General features: G+C 37.9%; 1 protein-coding gene and 1 long non-coding RNA gene across 2 annotated transcripts; one reads left to right on the top strand and one right to left on the bottom strand.

The window, feature by feature from the left end:
- Positions 1-6,374: 6,374 nt before the first annotated feature.
- On the bottom strand, positions 6,375-17,301 carry LSM8 (LSM8 homolog, U6 small nuclear RNA associated). The gene is made up of 4 exons (XM_004483244.3): positions 17,093-17,301; positions 15,945-15,985; positions 13,238-13,365; positions 6,375-10,138 (listed from the first exon to the last, which is right to left on the bottom strand). Exons 1-4 carry the CDS (start codon positions 17,121-17,123, stop codon positions 10,048-10,050), a joined length of 291 nt encoding a protein of 96 aa, XP_004483301.1. The 5' UTR covers positions 17,124-17,301; the 3' UTR covers positions 6,375-10,047.
- On the top strand, positions 17,291-20,919 carry LOC111761856 (uncharacterized). The gene is made up of 2 exons (XR_002795097.3): positions 17,291-17,593; positions 20,559-20,919. It is a non-coding gene; the product is annotated as an uncharacterized lncRNA (long non-coding RNA).
- The last annotated feature ends 232 nt before the right edge of the window (positions 20,920-21,151 follow it).

Raw genomic sequence — 21,151 nt, 5'->3', positions numbered from 1 at the left:
TCAAGGAACTACACAGCCCTATGTCCTCCAAGGGCTCCCTGTCAATCTGTGGGGACGAGACTTACTTGCCCAAGTGGGACTCTGTATGGGTAGCCCCAATGATATAGTCACAGCTCAAATGCTTTCCCAGGGATTTAAGACAGGAAAAGGCTTAGGAAAGCTTGAGACAGGCATTACTCAACCCATACCGGCCACAGGACACACCCACAAAAAAGGCCTGGGAAATTTAGCTTAGGGGTCATTGATCTTCCTGTACCCCATGCAGACCAAATCACCTGGCTTTCAGATGAACCTGTATGGGTCGATCAATGGCCTTTATCCTCAGACAAGCTACAGGCCGCCCAGCGGTTAGTGCAGGAACAGCTAGCAGCAGGACATATTACAGAAAGTAACTCTCCCTGGAATACTCCTATTTTTGTCATTAAAAAGAAATCTGGAAAATGGTGATTATTGCAAGACTTAAGAGCAGTAAACAAAACAATAATACCTATGGGAGCCTTGCAGCCTGGTCTTCCAACCCCTGTAGCCATCCCCTTTGGATATTATAAAATTATCATAGATCTAAAAGATTGTTTCTTTACTATCCCATTACACCCGGCCGATCAAAAACGCTTTGCATTTAGCCTCCCCTCTGTGAATTTCAAAGAACCTATGAGGAGATATCACTGGAAGGTTTTACCCCAAGGCATGACAAACAGCCCTACCTTATGTCAAAAATTTGTGGCTACCGCCATAAGAGAAGTAAGGGCAATGTGGAAAGACCTTTATGTTATTCACTACATGGATGACATTTTAATGGCTGGTAAAAAGGAACAAGATGTCCTAACATGTTACCATGATATGAAAACAGCCTTAAAGACACATGGGCTTCAAATTGCCCCTGATAAAGTACAATTACAAGACCCTTATACCTACCTGGGGTTTCATATGGCAGGAAATAAAATAACCACCCAGAAGGCCAACCTCAGACTAGTAGACTAAAAACCCTAAACGACTTCCAAAAGCTCTTAGGCAACATAAATTGGCTCCGTCCCTACTTAAAATTAACCACAGGAAACTTAAAACCCCTATTTAACATATTACAAGGAGACTCTAACCCCAACTCCCCTAGAAGTCTTACTCCAGAAGGACGCCAAGCCCTTAAAATAGTCAAGCAAGCTATACAATCACAATTTGTCACTACCATGGACTATAGCCAACCCTTGTTTTTTGTCATATGTAAAACTTCTCTCACTTCCATGGCAGTATTCTGGCAAACAGCCCCCATAATGTGGGTGCACTTAGCCGCATCACCTGCTAAGGTAATTTATCCTTACTACCAAACTGTGGCAGATATTGGCTGCCTAGGGAGAGAACAAGGCAAACGTTATTTTGGTAAGGAACCCGATACCATTATTCAGCCCTATACTAAGGAACAAATCAGCTGGCTGTTGCAGACAACTGACAGCTGGCCTATTGCTTGTGCATCTTATGCCAGACAAATAAATAACCATTACCCCAATGATAAGCTACTACAATTTTTGAGTATGCATGACTTCATTTTCCCCTTCACCACTTCTCTCCAACCCATCACTGGAGCCCTATCAGTATTCACCGATGGGTCCTCCTTGGGAATGGCTGCTTATGTCTTTAATAACAAAACTGTCCGGTTTCAAACCCACTCCAAATCTGCGCAGCTTACAGAGCTACAAGCTGTCATAGCTGTATTCTCTGCATTCCGAGATGCCTCTTTCAATCTCTTCACAGATAGCGCTTATATAGCTCAGTCAGTCCCTTTGCTTGAAACTGCCGTTCAAATAAAGAATGTCTCAGAAGCGACAACCTTATTTACTCAACTACAATCTCTTATTCAAAAAAGAGATCACCCCTTTTTTATTGGTCACCTTAGAGCTCATTCCAATCTTCCCGGTCCCCTTAGCCTAGGAAATCATTTAGCCGATCAAGCCACTCGGCTACTGTGCTATGTTAATCAGGGCATGCATAACAACTCGGATAACCTTAACAAGGCTGTTAAAGCTCACCAATTACATCATATTAATGCACATACTTTAAGGCTTATGTTCAAAATTACCAGAGAACAGGCTCGTCAGCTTGTTAAAGGATGCCCTTCCTGTGTAACCCTTTTACCTACACCTCATTTAGGAGTGAATCCTCGAGGTCTCATACCCAATGCCCTCTGGCAAATGGACATAACTCATATTCCTGAATTTGGTAATCTAAAATATGTGCATGTTACTGTTGATACCTTTAACGGCTTTATTTTCGCCACCCCACAAACAGGGGAAGCAGGAAAAAACGTTATTGCACATGTGTTAACTGCCATGTCAGTATTAGGAATCCCACAACAAATAAAAACAGATAATGAATGGCCCCAGTTATACCAGTCACATGTTTGCCACCTTCTGCCAACATCTGGGCATAAAACACATCACAGGCATTCCATATAACCCCCAAGGCCAAGGTATAGTCGAAAGAGCGCATCTGTCTCTAAAAAACATCATAGAAAAAATAAAAAAGGGGGAGTGGTACCCCGTCAAAGGATCCCCCAAAAATCTATTATCCCACTCTCTCTTTATTCTAAATTTTTTAAGCTTAGATCAAAAAGGACATTCTGTGGCTGACCGCTTCTGGCACCCTAATACCAGCACAAAACATGCCACTTCCTATGGAAAGACCCAATGGATAATACCTGGCATGGACCTGATCCCATCCTAATATGGGGCAGAGGATCAGTTTGCGTCTATTCCAAAGAACTAGATGCAGCCAGGTGGGTGCCGGAACGATTGGTAAAACAAATAGATAATAACAACGTATCCAGGGTAGAGAACTCTCCCTGAGATGAACTCTGCTTTCTTGCAGGAGAGCAACCAATGCTAAAACCCATGCGGCTATACAGCCCCCCTGGAATCCTTCTGTGACGCCCACACTCTGAGTCTTTAGTACAACCTAAGAGTGTATCGGCCAATGCCGCACACCACATCCACCAGCGCCAACTACTTGCGACTGAAGAGCCCATCCTTGCTACAGCCCCCTCATGTTTCTCTCTTCCCCTCTTGCTTTCACCTCCCCAAACCTCCATTATGAAACCGCACGCAGTAAGAGAAAGCAGTGCGTACCGCACCTCCCTCTGGCCTCCACACATTATAACCAAAATGGGAGCACCCTGACTGCTGGCAGCAGTTCTCAAATACATATGAACCCTGTCAGGTTCTGAGGTGATGAACTGGATAGCCAATGATGGGCAACTGGGCGTGATTGGTTCCATGGCAGAGCCACCTAAGACAGAGACACAGCCTTTCGCCGCTGTTGCATTCTCCATGACGGGTAAGGCAATCCGCCTAACCATTTGCATGCCCTGACCTAAGACAGGCACAGTTCCCCCTGAACTCAGGGTGCTTCATAAAATATAATAAAGAAGGGGGACCTGTGGGGAGCCGCCCGGAGCTACGTGCATTTACGGTCTCCAGCAACATGGCAGTTTTCATAAGTACGCCTACTCCACCCCTGTGCTTCCGCCTTCTTCTTCCCCTTTCCCCAGTTTCCCGAGCAAAAAGTGTCACGCCTGCAAGATGTTGAAGCCATGATCAGCATTGAAGACTTGCAATCTGTAGCAAGTGGTGTAACAGCATTTTATTGCCTTATATGGAAGAGCCGCTTCATCAGCCTATCACCCCCTGCTACATACCCTCCCCTTAGTATATATTCTGATGCTCTACCCTCAATAAACGGAGACTTGATCAGAATCCTGTCTTGTCTCCATTTCTCTCGCCTCTTGTCCAATTCCCACTGCCTCTTTCAGGTGCTGGTTCGTTTGACCTGCGGGCCAGGTCAAGAAGGAATGCCGTATTAACACATGGAATAATGTGGATGAATCTTGAAGACCTTATATTGAATGAAGTAAGCCAGGCATTGAAGGACAAATATTATATGACCTCACTGATATGACTTAAGCAAATTGAGCATACTCACAGATCTAGAGTCTGGAAGGTAAGTTTACAGGAGATAGAAAGGGAGTACAGGGTGGTGAGGGAAAGAGCAGATGAACTCTGGGGATTTGCAGGTCTGCCGTTAAAACTACAATGTTGGGAATGTTCTTTTGAAAAATATGTCAGAGGACGATTACTGTTGAAGGGTGTTGGGATGTGGGCGTATATATGGGATAGGGCACACTTGGGACATGCTTCTACAGAATATGTAAGTGTTCATCTTTTCATAGTATGTTCTCTCAGTGGGTGAAGACCCACACAATAAATAAGAAAATATTAAACTCCCATCCTTGGGAGTCCTGCTACGTTCTCAATTAGAAGGACAAGAATTCTTTGAGAATATAGGCAGGCCTAATAAAAGAAAACAGACCAATATGTCAAGTCTTCGATATTATTCTAAGTATCTATGAATCTTATTCTTCAAAAATTGAAAGTTAGTGGTTACCATTGGTTTTGAGGTGAGGGAAAGGGAAGAATAGATGGAACATAGGGTATTTTTAGGGCATTAGAATTGTTCTGCATGTTCCTGCAATAATGGACGCAGGCCATTTAAAATGCCATAAAAACCTATAAAATGTATGGTCTAAAATGTAAGCATAAACCATAATGTGAGTCATTGGCCATGGTAGGTAGCAATGCTTTAATATTTGTACATCAATTGTAATAAATATACCTTCTGTATGTAAAATGTTATTAATAGGGGAGGATAGAAAAAGGGGGGGGTTGGGTATATCGGGAGCCCCTATATTTTCTATGACTTTTCTGTAGTAGCTTCTTTGAAGATAAAATTAATAAACAATAAGACAATGGAGGGAATATGGAAAAAATGTCACTGTGCATACAAGACAACAGATATTACAGTAATGAAAGACAATACCTAAAAAATTTTTTTTATTTCAATTTTTTGTATATTTGTTATTTTTATAATTATTATTATTTCCTTTTCTTATTAATTTTATTTGGTTATTTTGTTGGTTTCATTTTTGGAGAAGCTTTTGGATCACAGAAGGATCACAATTGTGGGCAGGGGAAGATCACTGGTGCGTCAATGATGGGGGACATATAAGGAGGGATGCACCTTGGGTATTCCTCTAAGGCATATGAATATTTTCAAGTATTCATGGAGCATTGTCTCGGTGGGTGGAGATGCACACAATAACCAAAAGAATATTGAATTCCCATCCTGGGAATTCTCTCATAGGATGGCAAGAATCCCCTGAGTACAACAGCAGTACCTAGTGAAGGCAGACAGACCATTATGCCAGTCCCATGATACTGATGACTGAATTTATGAAACTTTTCTTGTTAAATCAACACTTAGCCTACTGTTATGTATTACCTAAGAGTCACCTCCTGAAAACCTCCTTGTTGCTCTAATGTGGCCTCTAAGCCAAACCCAGAATATAAACACACTACCTTCTCCCCATCATGGGACATGAATCCTGGATATGAGCCTCCCTGGTATTGAGGGAGTATTACCAAGTATCAAATAGTGATGCATCTGGAAAAGACCTTGAACAAAAGGGGAGATATTAAATGCAAATTCATTTTTATGGCTAAGAGATTCCAAAGTGGGTTGGGAGGTCATTCCAGAGGTTACACTTATACATGTCTCAGCAGGATCTCATTGACTGCCACAGTAAACATTGCCCCACCAGTGGTCTCATGAGGGCTCTAGAGACATCCAGACACTATGAACAGGGCAGACAAGCTTGGGAATTAGGCCTCTTGACAGTGGGCCTTATTCTGGAATGTATGCTTCCCAGTATAAGAGTTAGATTCATTTATAGTTGCCCTGCACATGGCTCTTCTGGTCCTTTCATTTGAACCTAAATTTTAGCCCTATAATTGTTAAATATATGTCCCAGAGACTTTAATCTTTGATCTGTTCATGTATCAGTTGAGCTCTGAATCTCAGCAGAATTGCTATACCTACTCTCCAGTTCATCGGACTCACCCAGGACAACTACCAAGGAGATGATAATGGGCAATGCCCACTTCAAGGGACAAAGAGTGTCTGCAACTGCAAGCAAAACAGTTCGATCCATTTGCTCAATGGGACCTAAGCCCCCTCTCAATCAGAAACAGAGTGGACATCACCGCCCTCAAATCCTCAAGATTGGGGAATGAATAATGCACTAAAGTAGACTTATTATTATTCTGGCAATGGAAGAACTTTTATAGTTGATATAAAGGCAGAGGACACCAGAGGTTCTGAGGGATATTTGATTCGTTTAGTTTCTAAAGCATGAACCAGCTATATGCTGTTTAAAAGACTCATCTTAACTTCAGGTAGGTTTAAGGTGAAAGGATAGAAAAAAATATACCATGCAAATAGTAGCCAAAAGAGAACTGGGGTAGCTATATTAATATCATATGAAATAGGCATTAAGTCAAAAATTTTATTTGAGGGAAAAGAAGGTCATTATATACTGATAAAGGGGTCAATTCAGCAAGAAGACAAAACAGTTGTAAATATATACACCCAGCAGTGGAGCCCCAAAATATGAAGCAAATTTTGACAGATCTGAAGGAAGAAAAAGGTGGTTCTATAGTAATAGTAGGAAATTCAATATACCACTTTCAGTAATGGATAAAACTTCTAGGCAGAAAATCAAGAAGAAATTAGCACCTAACAGACATACCAGCAGGTCCTGGGGATCGAACCTGGGTCCTCCCATGAGAGAAGCCCAATCACTTGAGCCACATCCATTTCCCCAATTATAGCTTTATACACATATGTCCAACACCAGAGTCATCATTTTTATGCATTTGCATTTTAGAACCTGTAAGAAAAGTGGAGTTACATACCAAAAAACACAACAGTACAGACATAATTACCCATATGGTTGCATTATCAGATGTTATTTCTTTCTGCTACTTAGATTCACTGTCTAGTGCCCTTTCCTTTCAGTCTGAAGAATGCCTAGCACCATTTGGGGGGCAGGTCTAGTGGTGATCAACTCCCTCCACTTTTATCTATGAATGTCTTAAACTATACCTGATTTTTGAGAGACAGTCTCACTGGATATAAAATTCTTGGCTGGCATTTGTTCTTTCAGCACGTTAAATATTTCATCTCAATTTTTTCTTGCCTCCATGCTTTGAGGTGAAATCTGAATTTAATCTTATTGAAAACTCTCTTGTACATAGCATGATGCTTGTTTGGAGCTTTCAGAACTCTCTCCTTTTCCTTGGCATTTAGCAATTGGACAACTATGTGTCTGTGAATGTTTCTGAGTTTATCCCATTTGGGGTTTGTTGGGATTCTTGAATGCACATATTCATATATTGTTAAATTTGATTAGTTTTCTGCCATTATTTCTTTGAATATTCCTTCTGCCCCCCCCCCCTTTTTTCTCCTTCTAAGACTTCCATAATGCATATATTGGTATGCTTGATAGTGTCCCACAGGTCTCCTTGCTGCTTTTTTCCCATTCTTTTCCCTTCTGCTCCAGTCCGAGTCACTTCAATTGTCTTGTCTTTCAATTTGCTGATTCCTTCTTCTGCTAGCTCCTACCTGCTGTTGAAACCCTCTAGGGAATTTTTCATTTCAGTTATTGTGATTTTCGATTCCACTATTTGTTTGGTTTCTTTTTAAAATCTCTATTTTATTGAGATTCTCACATTTTCAATATCATTTTCCTGATATCCCTTAGTTCTTTCTCCATGATTTCCTTTTATTTCCTTGAGCATAGTACCAGGTATACTGAAAGTCTGGTCTTGTTCATTGATGGTTTCTGAATTTCTATCATGTTCCTTTGGATGGATCATCACTTTGTCTTGTACTCTTTTTGTTGCACATTGTGTACTTTAATATTGTAATGTGTTAACTCTGGGATTTAGTCCCTCAGATGTCTGCTCCTTAAGTTTGTATACATCTAGAGATTTAACAAAAATTTCCTTGAGTGTCAGGAGCTAACAAAATCTAACACAAAAAGCACCTTTCATAGTCTGCAAATTGGCTCTGCATTGGTTTGTGCTCTCCTTCAGATTTTAGCCTTCCTATCAAGATCAGCCTGAAATGAAAGCACTGTACAGGGTCTTCCCTGTCTTTTCTCGCTCTGAGTCTTGTATTGGGCTTGTGCTTGCCTATGGCCTTAGGAATCCAAGTATCTCCTCTACTTCCTATAAAATAGATATTTCTCTCCGCCCCAGGCCACGTTGGCTTTTTTTCTCACAGTGCTCTAGTTGTCTATGTTGCTTCTGCCTACAAGGCAAGTTCTGGACGGGTAAGCCAGAGTATTTCCTCGATTAGTCTTCAAGCTACAATCTGACAGATTAGCACAACATACAGGCACCCCAGCATGTGCAGAGGTTATTCCGCTCCCTCTAGAACAGAGCCAAGGACCCAAGTGGGAGTGAATTCTCACTCCACATCTGTACCAGAGAAGGAACCAGCAAAGACATCAAGGAGTTTCTCCCTTTTATAGCTGTGTTTTGATTTGGCAGTCACCCATTTACTGCAACCTTTTGTTTTCTGGAGTTTTGAGGAAGATCACTTTGCCAGTTTTTGATAGTAGTTAAAAGATTTTGGGGGGGAATGGCACCCTAGAGTATCTTCTGCTGCCATATCAGTCAACTGGATGTTTTTAAATATTAAAAAAAAAAATTGATACTGACCTCTAAACCCTGAGATAATCCAGAAGCCCCTTTCAGAATTTATACAAACTGGCCACCACTTCTTACTGAACTGTGTATTTTAACTGAGGGGTCAGCATTAGCCTGTGGGCTAAATCCAGCTTGCTGCCTTATTTTGTACATAAAATTTTATCAGAACACAGCATGTCTACTCATTTAAATCTTGTCTATTGCGCTTTTTGTACTACAACAGCAGAGTTGTTATGACAGAAACCTAAATATTTACTATGTGGTTATTTAAAGAAAGTTTGCCAACCTATTTTAAGCACTTTCATTTCTAAAAAATATATTTTAGTTTGTTTGAATTACTAGGATGTCTGTACTTTTCTACTTTCTTATCACAAATATACACACTACGGCCTACTCATGAGATGATTTTTATAGACTAACCTGAATATATAAACACAACTTATTAACACTGCTTCTTTGAATTTTTCCAAGTGTTATTAACCACTGTACGAAGGACTTTTAGAAAAGCCCATCTGTACCTAGGGTCATTATCCACTTAGTTCACTAACATATGTAACCAACAATTATACCTGGCAGACCCATGAGAAATCAACTTTGCTTCTTTGGAAATCAGGTTTAAGAACAATGAGTCACAGAAAGTTGTTGACAATAACAGCAAGCACTGCCCCAATGAAATCTCAAGCTTATCTATTCACATTTATAAACAAAAACTTAATTCTAGAAATTCCCCAATTCATAAAAATTTAAAGCAAAATGGCTTTTAAGGCTATTAAAGCATTTTATCAGATAATATATTGTTCATAAAATTCAATATTAATATGTTCAAATTATTCTATTTAATTTATTGAGCATCCAAAGATTTTTTCCAATATCCTCCTTATAAATCTACCCTTCTTAGTCCCTAAAATTCAATTTACCCTGATCCATTTACACTTTGCTAAGCATATTTCCTTTTCTCAACCCAGCACACTTTTACTGACACCTCTAAGTGCTAGGGACAATTTTTAAAAGTGACAAACCACCACTCAAGTAGTGAAATGCTGAGGATTCAAATAACTACACACGACAAGATTTATCTTCCTGTGACACTCCTAAAAATCATGCACTACAGATGTTATTTGTATGCTTAAGTTACATACTACACATATTTCTCTTTTCTACTATTTTGTGATAAATATTAAAATGTTGGAAAGAATTATTTCTTTTAAAAGTTTCTAAGATATCTATTATATTTTCACATTATTTAGTAGAAAAATAAAAGTTACCAAACTCACAATTTGGGCAAAAAACAATTTTTTCAATAAAATGTAGAAATATTTTAATTTACATATTATAATGAATCAACAGTCAAAATCCAAAATGACACATTCATAAAAATTCCACATATCCTCCTCTGAATAATCAATTTTTGTACAAAGATTTACAGATGTCCAATGTATGTAGTTTTTCCTCAGTGAGCCACAGAGTTCAGAGGTTCTGCTCGAATATTCCCCAAATCAAGTGCAGAATCTGTCTCTTCATCAATTTCTCCAATGACTGCACTGTAACCATTTACGGTGAAAAAAAAAATCAGAGTTAACAATCTCATTTAACAAAAATTTACATGTATTTCTAGATGAATAGAAGCATTTAGTATATTCAAAACATCCAATAACTGAGAAATTATAATAAAAAGAACTACATTTAAGATGAAACTCAAACATTTTCCTGAGTTAGTGGAAACATATTTTTAAGTCACAAAACTCAAGAGGAAATAATTATGAAGACACTATTATTACAGGAACCAATAAATGACAGATTGCAGATAGTCATTGAATCATGAGTTTTTAAACGAAAAAGACACATGAAATCAAAAGGTACAAAACCAAAAACCAAAAACATATGGGATACAGTAAAACAAAAAAAAAAAACGACTTCCACCTATGAATTCAATTCAATTCTAAGACTAAAATGAAAAAAAAAAATCTCACAGAATCACTACTAATATAATAAGCAAATAATGAATATATTATTTCAGCACCTTTGCTGAACTAAATCCATGAATGGTATCTCTATTAGGTTCTCTCTCATAATTTCTTGGTTTTCACAATTTGAATGTAAAATGAAAACAGTTCTTCAAATACAAAGATAATAATAGTAATAGGTATTTTGGTATCTAACAAATGATTTTGGTGTGATTGGCTATGGTTAAAGCCAGGAAATTTTCCTTGATTCAACACAAAGTTATAATACCTATAACACTAATTTCATTAGTATTAATGCTAAGTACCCCAACCTATGGCCCTCTAAATGGATAGTCAATGCTATTATGCAGACCACAGGACATCTATGAAACACTGTTCCATAAACATTGGTTATTTGTGGATTTAAATTTTTTGTTTGGTTTTAGTAATAGTACATTCTACAGAGAATACCTGTAATACAAATTTGTCCAAATTTACTTTAAACCCTAGCAGAATATCCATTTTTCTCAATATAAACAAAGACCTTAGTTCCACTCTTTAAAAAAAGTTAGCATAATTTAAAATCCTTATGATAGGCAGTGATGTGCTAGTAAATGCACTGGTTAAAATACCCAGCTCTCTGGGGAGTAATGTAGCTCAGTGATTGAGTGCCTGCTTCCCATGTACAGGGTCCCAGGTTCAATCCCTGGTACCTCCTAAAAAACAAATAAACAAAAAAACCAAATAGTTTTTTGGAGAAAAAGCAGGGAAGGGGGCTGATGTGCAGCATTTACTGATTTCCATGGTGCAAATACTCCCACTATCATCAACCAATAGGTAAAATTCATGAAAATGTTCCAGCATATCACTACGTCTAGGGTAGTAAAGCTTTAAATATTAATTGAATTACAAAATATTAATTGAATTACAAAAAAAAAATTTTGTTTAAAGTAGGAGAAATCTTTTAAAACCAATTATTAAAGACAAAATATAGGGGGAAAAGAAGACAAAATAAAATCTATTATTATACAGAGCCCCAATATATAACAATGTCAGGGGACCTGGGTCCCACCTAATTGCATCCCGCTCCTTATAGCTTGCCTCATAACTTCACCTAAAGTTAAGTCTACAGAATATTTTATAAACCTGATTTCATTTAACAATCACATAAATTTATTCATCTTTCCAAATCTAAAGGTTATTTTCTTAAACAATTTACATGAATAAGTATTCCTTCATCTTCTATAATCCTATTTCAAAAATATGATTGCTAATGTATCTTTTTCTGCCTTCCAGCCGTACTATGATTCTACAGTACTGAACAGAAAATTAATTCAATATTCTCCTAGCCTCTATACCTTTACTTTTTTTTAAAAAAATTTATTATCTTTTTTTAATGATACATAAATCACACAAAATGCTATAATAAAAAATATGAGGTTACCATATACCCCACTCTCCATACCCTCCACTCCTCCTACATTGCCAACTTCTTTCATTAGTGTGGTACATTTGTTGCATTTGATGAGCACATATTGGAGCATTGCTACACAGCATGGATTATAGTTTATACTGTACTTTACACTCTCTCCCAGTCCATCCAGTGGGTTATGGCAGAATATATAATGTCCTGCATCTGTCTCCGCAGTATTATTCAGGACAACACCAAGTCCAGAAAACGCCCCAATATCACAACTCTTTTTCCCTCTCCCTGCCTTCAGCAACTCCTGTGGCTACTGTCTCCACGTCAATGATATAATTTATTCCACTGTTAGAGTCGCAATAATTCTAGAGTAGACTATCAGTAAGTTCACTCTAATCCATATTTTATTCCTCCATCTTGAGGACCCTGGGATGGCGATGTCCACTCCACCTCTAAATTGAGAGGGGGCTTAGCCACATGGGATTAACATCAATTTCAATTAAATACAATTTAAAATTCAATTTTGCAGTCACACCAGCCACTTTTCAAGTACTCAACATGGCTAGTAGCTTCTATATTGTACAATGCAGATTTAGAAGACTTTCATCATTACAAACATTTTTATTGAACAGGCCTGCTCTATACTACTGCAGCAGAAATTTCTTAAATTTATACCACTAAAATAAATTTTCTCAAATGGGTGAAAGAATCAGTGTGTCACTTGTTAATTGAGGACAGAGGATAAACAGAACATATTTTAAATGCATCAATTTTACTAAAAGTTTTTTTTTTAAAGTAACAAACAGTTATAACTAGCTATACTAGAGAGAATGAATTATTTAAGACTGTTCAAGAAAGTGATTTCAGGGGCATTTTTCTGCACTCTAGCCTTACATGCTCAGGGTATATTTCTGTTCCTTGGAATTTAGGACTATTTGGAAGAACATTAAGAAATCTAAAGAAGTATTTGGTATGAGGCAGGGCCCATACTGTACCCTAACCAGGCTACTTAACTATTAGAAATACAGATGAATAGACAAAAGTTAGAGAAACGGTATGGTTGGCTCATGAAAAATGTTAACATAAAAAGTACAGTTTTGCCCTACGTTAAGGAAATAAATATAGGAAAAGCCATATTTACAAAACAAATGGATGCATGATTCTATTAACTATGTATGGCTGATACAGTGTTATTTTCAGAAAAGCCTCTTCTGCATATAGCAAGGCAGGAACCTATAATTTAAACCTGCCTTGAAAGAATATATTTTACTTACACATTGTCGCCTCTTACGATGTATAATCCTAATACTACTTGTTCTACTCCCTGTGAAGAGCTGAACACTCGTTCATGGCTTTCATCCAAAATCAAATTAATGGTCTGGTCAAAACCTTTCAGTGTTCCCTGTGAGGAAAACATCCAAGAAAAAAAAAGAAATATTCTGGTTTACCTAAACAGGTAAATTCAACCATAACAATCATTGTAGTTGCCAGGCATCCCGATAAAAGCATCTATCTATTTTAAATTTATATTGATTGTAAAATAAAAAGTCTTCTTTGTAATCAACTATATTCCAGTGCAAAAAACCTGACTTCTTGGTTGTAAGGGTGTTGGGGGGTATATGTGTATGGAGACTACACCACACATGCCTAACGTGCAGTTGTTAAAAATGACAAAAGACACTTATATAACACTGTATTTTCAAAAGAAGTAGCATAGAAGCCCAGGTAGTGCAGTAGCTAAAATTCTAAAGAATTCTATAATTCTAAAATTCCACACCTAAAACAAGTAGAACTTAAAGGAAAAGGATAAACATATAAAAATAAGGTGAAACCATAGTGATGTAACCGTGAACTAGGCATTGTATTATGCACATTGAACAAATTAGCTCAACTAATGTCTGCTTTGAGGTAGATAGTATAATTATCCCCATTTCAAAGAAGGGAAACTGAGGTTAAGGATACTTTTTTTTTAAGATTTATTTATTCCCCACCCCGTTGTCTGTTCTGTGTCTATTTGCTGCATTTGTCTTCTTTGTCTGCTTCTGTTGTTGTCAGCAGCATGGGAATCTGTGTTTTTGTTGTTGTTGTGTCATCCTGTGTCAGCGCCATTCCTGGGCAGGCTGCTCTTTCTTTTGTGCTGTGCGGCTCTCCTTATGGGGCACACTCCTTGCGCGTGGAGCTCCCCTGCGTGGCATGGCACTCCTTGCGCACATCAGCACTGCGCATGGGCCAGCTCCACACGGGTCAAGGAAGACCGGGGTTTGAACCGCGGACCTCCCATGTGGTAGACGGACGCCCTAACCACTGGGCCAAGTTCGCCTCCCAAGAATACTCTTAAAGTCTCCTGTAATAAGGATCAGAGCTAGGATCTGAACCATAAAAGGCTAGCTCCAAAGGCAGACCATGGAACCCTATATTCTTATGAACAAGCAAATGTAATTTACTATTTTTTAGAGATTCAAATCAGTCCCATAAATATATACAAACTACAACTGGTTAAACAACAAGTACTTACTATTTGTCAGTGTTGTCTATGCCTCACATATATTTACTTATCTAATCTTCCCAATAACTCAGTAAGGTAGGTATTAATATGACTGTGAAAATTAGAATCAGAACTTAATGGAAATAACCAGAGAAAACTTTATGGGAAAATGTTGGATTTACATAAAAACAGACATGGGCCTAGCACAACAAAGTAATAGATGCTATTCAAGTTTCTGAAAAAACATCAAATATTATTTGTAAATACTTGTAAATAGCAAATGGGTTTCTTGAAGCATTAAGATAAAAACAGTTCTGCCCAAATTTGACAAAACACAATATGAAATACCCCCAAGAAGATGATTGTTTTCTTGCTTAAGAAGGAAGCATGGCAACTCGCCTCAGCTTTGCTATCAGACCCATTTAAATCCCACTTTGGTTCTGCCACTTACCCTGTAATTCTGGGAAAGTGACTCACCTTACTGATCTTGCTTCCTAACCTAGAACATAAGTAATAATTCTTCATAAGGATGCACTGAAGATTAAATGATATAACATATGTGAAGTGCCCGGTACATGATACATTTAATAAATGGCAAAATCTAACACTTTCATTAGTGATAGTCACTTAAGGATCCAGTGAGAAAAATCATGAGGATTAAAAAATGAACAAACCAAAAAACTTGCAGACTTGGAAAATAAGGGATTAAATTACATGAAATTAGGTAAATTTAGAAAAGAGACAAAAGTTAGTAGCTTTAAAAGCTTCTAAAAAGCAAACATGATATAAAGTATGAAGAGTAATTATGTAGCCAGAAATCATGGGATAAATTCTAGAGATCAAATTGCAAAAACAAATATCAATCATAGGAAGATTTTATCTTTCTTATATGAGAACAATTAACAAGTGAGAAATTTCTTCCAGGAACCAGCCAAGTAGAGAATCCAAGATTTTTGTGGAATTAAAAAAGGACGAGATGAAATAAACTAATTATTATCAGTCCTACAGCCCACAGAGGTCACATAATCTAAGACTATTAAAGACCATATAATAATGATAAGATTCACTGTCTAAATCTTAAAAGAGCAGGTTCTTTCTAAAAGGACATACACAAAACTTCAAAATCAAATGACTCATGTGGCAGCTGTCAAAGTACTGAATGTGCAAGGGAATAAAAAATGGAAGAAGAAGAGAAGTATAAGATACAGACAGCTATGTGCAGACTAGAGTAGGAGCTCCCTAAGGGCAAAATCTATTATTCATTCTAGCTCCTACCAGAAGCTTTGTATGGAATATACAATGAAATATTGTTAATGAAGAAAATACGGACCAGCAGCTATTTATCAGAGATAAGAGTACAGAGATGAATCCTAAGAAAACTGCAATGCAGGTGTACGGTGGTACCTAGGCATTAGCAATGAGAAGTTCCACATAAAAAGTACTTTAAAACCAATAAGCTGCAAGAAAGCAGAGAATGGAACCTGATGAATACTTACCACAATCATTCTCCCATCAGAAGTGATAACAGCAACAGTTCCTGATAACTAAATCAAGGAAAGCGTTTCTTAGAAAATGCAAAATTAAAAACTTAAAATTTCTAAGGGAATGGTTGGAATTATTAGGAAAAAGGTGACAGAATTAAGATACAACTATTCAATACAGCCACTTCATTCACAATATAAAAATTTTTTTTGTTTTTAATTTCTTCAAGCTCTATTATTACACAAGAAGGAAAAAGAATCCCTTTCTGTATGTGATCAGTGAGGGCATCCTGTCTCAAAGCAATTGCTATGTTTGGTCCTTTTTCTTTTTTTAATGGTACTTTGACCAAGACATTTAGGCCTGTTCATTTCTAAACTGAAAAAAGAAAAAACTGGGTTGCTTTATTAATGAATGTTATCAGCATGTTAAGACGACGTTTTCCAGGACTAAGCTTATGGAGTCAAAAAGAAAGGAAGCTAAAACTAATGTCACAAAGTACTAATATGCTACTATCATTAAACTCCTTCCCCTTGTCTCTGATTTGTAAATGAGAGTATAATGTGGTGCTTCTGTTCCGAGTTTTAAAACAGTAACACTTGTACCTAGTACTTTAAGGCTTTTCAAAGTTATCTGCCCCTCAGAATTATCCATCAAAAGAGCAAGCATTATTTAACTGTATCAAGAAGCCTTCAAGTGCCAAAAGGGAAACGATTCGATTTGCAGATCACTTTTCAAGTTCTTGCTATCTACGAATAATGCGCTTGCCTGTTAATATGCACAGGGATTTACAAGGCCATCGTTACCGTTGGGACGATTATTCACCTTATTCTCAAACTTGAATGTATAGTTCCTGGGAGAATAGTAAATGAGAAACAACAGCGTATTTCTACACAGAGGAAACTGTGGGATGATTACACTGCAGGCCACAATTTAAATACACCTCAAGCCCCTGGCAGGAGCGGCGGGCTCAAGCCCCGCCACGCAGCTGGCCCGTCCCGGGTTTTTTATCCTTTCACTCGCAGCCGGCGTCTGCCAGTGGCCAGGCCTCCCAACCAACCACAGATCCCGACCACGACCCTCTCCCGTCCTGGCCCCGCTCTGGTGCCGACGCGGGCCTTGCTGCGGCCCTCGCTAACGCCCGCGGGACCAGTCCCGAGGATACGGTTGATGTAGTTCTCCAGGGCGGATGTCATGCTGGTAAACCGGCGGATCCGAGCAAGGAAACAGAACCGGCGACTGGAGAAGCCAAAAAAGCCCGCCTGGAATCCACAGCAGTAAGCTCCCACTGGCTGCAACAAATATCGCGAGATTTGACGTATCAGAAATTTGAGAGGAATGGCCAATAGTACAGGGGCCAGCCATACCGGTCCCCGGAGCGACGGGTTGTTGCGCATGCGCACTGTATTCCCAGGGTTCTCGGGGGCGGTGATTCCCCATCCATGAGAGACAAAGCTGGCGGGGGCGCAAGAGTGGAAGGCTCTGCCTTCTGAGTGAGAAGGCGAGAGAGCGAGTTTTCTAAGTAGAGGGAAGAACAAGGAGTGAAAGGTAATGTGATAGAAGCTACCAGGGATAACACTGAGGAAGAATAGGGAAAGCAAAACGGTGTAGGTGGTTTCATTGCAAGGGAAGAAGAGTGCTGTTCGCCTGTGAAATGTGGGCGCATGTAAGTAGAATCCCTATTTTGTGTAGTACCCGCCAAAAATGAAACTAAAAAGACGTTAACTGGCCCGGGGGAAAGTTGAGTGTTTGGAGACTACGACAATAAAAATCATGTTATCATAGTCTGCATTTGCCTCTAAGTTCTCCAAAATGGAAAAGTTTTATTCACTTACTTAAGAAACTGAATCCAAACAGGTAGAAGTGTGCGAGCCTTCCTTAGGAAACAGATGCCTAAATTTCTGCCAAATCATGTGGTCTCTCAGTGCCCAAAGCGAGATGAATAAATAAAAGGCCATGAAAGAGACTCCGAGAAGAGAGTCGTCTTAGATAAACACCAGAGTGGGTTTTAGTCCTGGCCCTGCAACTGAATTGTGGTTGTCCTTGTACAAGTAATTTCAATTCTTCTGTGCCTCCGTTTCCTCATCCATAAAATAAGAAAATTAGATCCTTCCCCGGCTAACATTTTGGATATATCCGGATGACACTGGAAAACAAACCTCAAAGGGCTTTAAGTTTGTAAAGATCTGGCCACAAAATACCAATGGGCGGCATTAAACCTTTTCACAAGATATCTTTATGATTTCCCGTAGGCTTGTGTTTCCTTGAATGAAGAATTGTGGGTTTGAAATAACTTTTAAAGTTAGCAGTCTTCCTCTGAAAAGTAAAGCATCTGTTTTCATTAAAGCATACCTACAAAATTTCCTACAGATCACTCCCAAATAGTTAATATTTCATATACTGAAACTTATTCTGACCCGTTTGAAACCACGTACTGTCAGGAATTAGGTGGTGAATGTCCCTGTATTTTATGAAGAAAAAAAAGTCTCATAAATGGAAAAATACTGATGATATTTTGTGATTTGTGAATGTTAGGCCTTAAGGAATAACGACTAAATAGTGGTAAATGAGGTATTATTGTTAAGGAGTTTAAAAATGAACTCTGTCACCTTTTTAAAATGAGTAATGAATGTAGGTTTTCATCCCTTAGTATATGCTTATATTTTTAAAATGTTTTTTTACCATATATTAGCTTACAGAAATCATCATTAATATAAGCCTATGACCTTGTGTCATTTCCATTAAATTAATAATGCCAGATAAATAACAGCTGTGCAGTGTACCTGGATCATCACAAAATCTCTGGGGATTTTTTTTTTACAGATGTTTTAAAACTGTTAAGTTTTCTGTAGTCCATAAGGATCACAGATAATGAAGAGAAAGCCTATAGATAAAAGTCAGTTTATTAGGACTTATGAACCAGATATAAATGAGTTATATCTGGATGCAAACATCACATATATAATTTATCTACATTAGACTTGTGATTTTGGGAGTACATAGGACATAGAGATTTCAGTGTTTCATAAAGGAGAATTATGTTAAAGCTCCAACAGGGAAAAAATGTAAACATCTGACAATAAAAAAATTAAGGAGGGAAATATGGGTGGGCCTTCATTTTAATTCAAACCAAAATTTCTCAAAATCCTCATTTAAATGATATTCTATTATGTTTAGGAGTCAATCGAAATATGCTTGGAATGGGCAGTCATTTTCATTCTAGTAAACTTTTCTTTTACATTTAGTTTATTTGAGACTGGCCTAATAACTTCTCTCCAAACATCCGAGTGCACATTCCTAGGACAATACAGTTCAAGCATTACCAAGAACAGGGCAGAAAGAGATGGGAAAGCGTAGGAAGATGTTCCCCAGATAGCTGACATTTTTGGAGTTGACTTTTCTATTAGTCGAAACCAATGTATAAATGGATCTCTCTCTGAAAGCACTGCTGAAGAACAATCTTAATGATCCCCCTGGAGTTCAGGGACTAACTTATCCCCCTCTATATCCTGAAGGGACATACTTTCCTTCACAACATGAAGAATCAAAATCATACTAGAATGGTTAATGAAAAACATCCACAAGAGTAATATGAAAATTAAAATATTACTTTTAACCTAATATGATGGGAACTTTTCAAATTCTTGACTGATTTACGTGCCTGTAAGTTCCAAAGGTGTCAATCAATCGGAAATATATATTGAATGGATCTACTTAGGGTTCTCCAAGACAGAAAAGGACATATGAATCAAGATCTCTTCTTACAAGGAAATACCTGAATAGTTGCAGAGCTTTAATTATAAACATGAATAATTAACACATAGACAATAAATGTCCCAAACTATAATATAAAGAAAGGTAATTGATGTGTGATATTAGTTCCTTTAACAGTATAAGTTACAAAGTGTTTCTTATATAATATTTTATATATCTTTTGAGTGGTATTAAGACAATTATTTTTAATTGATATTAAGGCATGGGGAAAAGTATTACTAGTTAATTCTGGAAATGAAAAACAGTAATACAGGCATTTCTGCTGCAATGTGATATATGCATTCCTGAAAATCCTTACATTAAAAAAAAAAAAAAAAAAAGACATCTAAAATAACAGACCTTAAGGGAAAAACAGATCTGGAAAAGACCATTCAAAACCTGAGCAACTTTGAACTAGAGCAGTGGTTCCCAAATTTTGCTGCTCATTGGAATCTTCGGGGGATCTTTAAAAACTGCTGCCTGGTTCCCACCCCCAGAGATTCTGAAAATGCTGGAAGGCTAGGCACTGGGCATCTTAGAAACATCCCGGGTGACAAATATGCATCAAAGATTGGAAACTACTGAACTGTAGCATTAAGAGGCAATAACAATCCAAATGAAAATATTAGCACATTTAAGGGACGTTAAAAATTGCTAACTAGCTATAATAACTTAAAGAGCCTTACCTTTTAAAAGAAGTTGAAGGTATTTTGAAGGAAGACAGTTTATGGAAGGATTGATACTGCTGAGTGATGAAAACAAGGCCAAAGGGAACATCATCAGAAGTTGCAGGTGGTGAAGAAGTTGGAAAATTTGCACAAAATGTAGAGATGCTAGAGATGGGTGGCTCTGACTTGCCTAGTATTTCTTTTGTGCAGAGATCTACGAGAACTACAAAATGAGCACTATGAAAATGGAGCACATGATTGAACTGGACCAGAGCAGGAACAGGGTTGGGGGGGCATGAACCGATATCATTTGAGTGATGTATGCCTGTTCAATTACTGTGTTACTGTGCTTTACATTCAGTTGTGTTTCTTGGTTTTACAAAATACTAACATACAAGGAAAAAAATAAGTATGAACCAACCTGCCTTCCACAGCATTCTAACATTACTCTCCTACTGAGCAATTACATGTGACCTGATACATGTTACAGAAATTATGTTATAGTACAAGACTGTATTAATATTCCTCTAAGAATCTGGACTGTAAATATAGATATCCTGCCTCCATTTTACTTGTCTCCTCCTATGGTTTATACCCCTCTTCTAGCACGAGATAATTGTTTTGATAGGCTGTTCTTACACTTGTGACTTTTTCCTAAAAAGGTGCTTGAATTAATATGATTTAGGGCAGCTTTATTAGTAGCGCAAGGAGAGCATGACTAATCCAAACTGAGAGCCTGGACCTGAACCTTTTCAGTATCATTTTTATAAATTTCCACATATCTGCTATTAGTAGAGCAAAGC

The sequence above is a fragment of the Dasypus novemcinctus genome, chromosome 5 (genome assembly GCF_030445035.2).
Source record: "Dasypus novemcinctus isolate mDasNov1 chromosome 5, mDasNov1.1.hap2, whole genome shotgun sequence".
NCBI lineage: Eukaryota > Metazoa > Chordata > Mammalia > Cingulata > Dasypodidae > Dasypus > Dasypus novemcinctus.
Note: the sequence above shows the minus strand (reverse complement) of the source record. Positions and strands in the feature narration are given on the sequence as shown.

Bases quoted from the DNA above. Each gene is read 5' to 3' on its own strand.
- LSM8 (XM_004483244.3), bottom strand. From the start codon at position 17,123: ATGACATCCGCCCTGGAGAACTACATCAACC. The intron at 13,366-15,944 runs GTAAGTATTCAT...TTTTCCTCACAG, and splicing joins CTGATGGGAGAATGATTGTG to GGAACACTGAAAGGTTTTGA. The intron at 10,139-13,237 runs GTAAGTAAAATA...AAATGGTTACAG, and splicing joins ATCGTAAGAGGCGACAATGT to TGCAGTCATTGGAGAAATTG.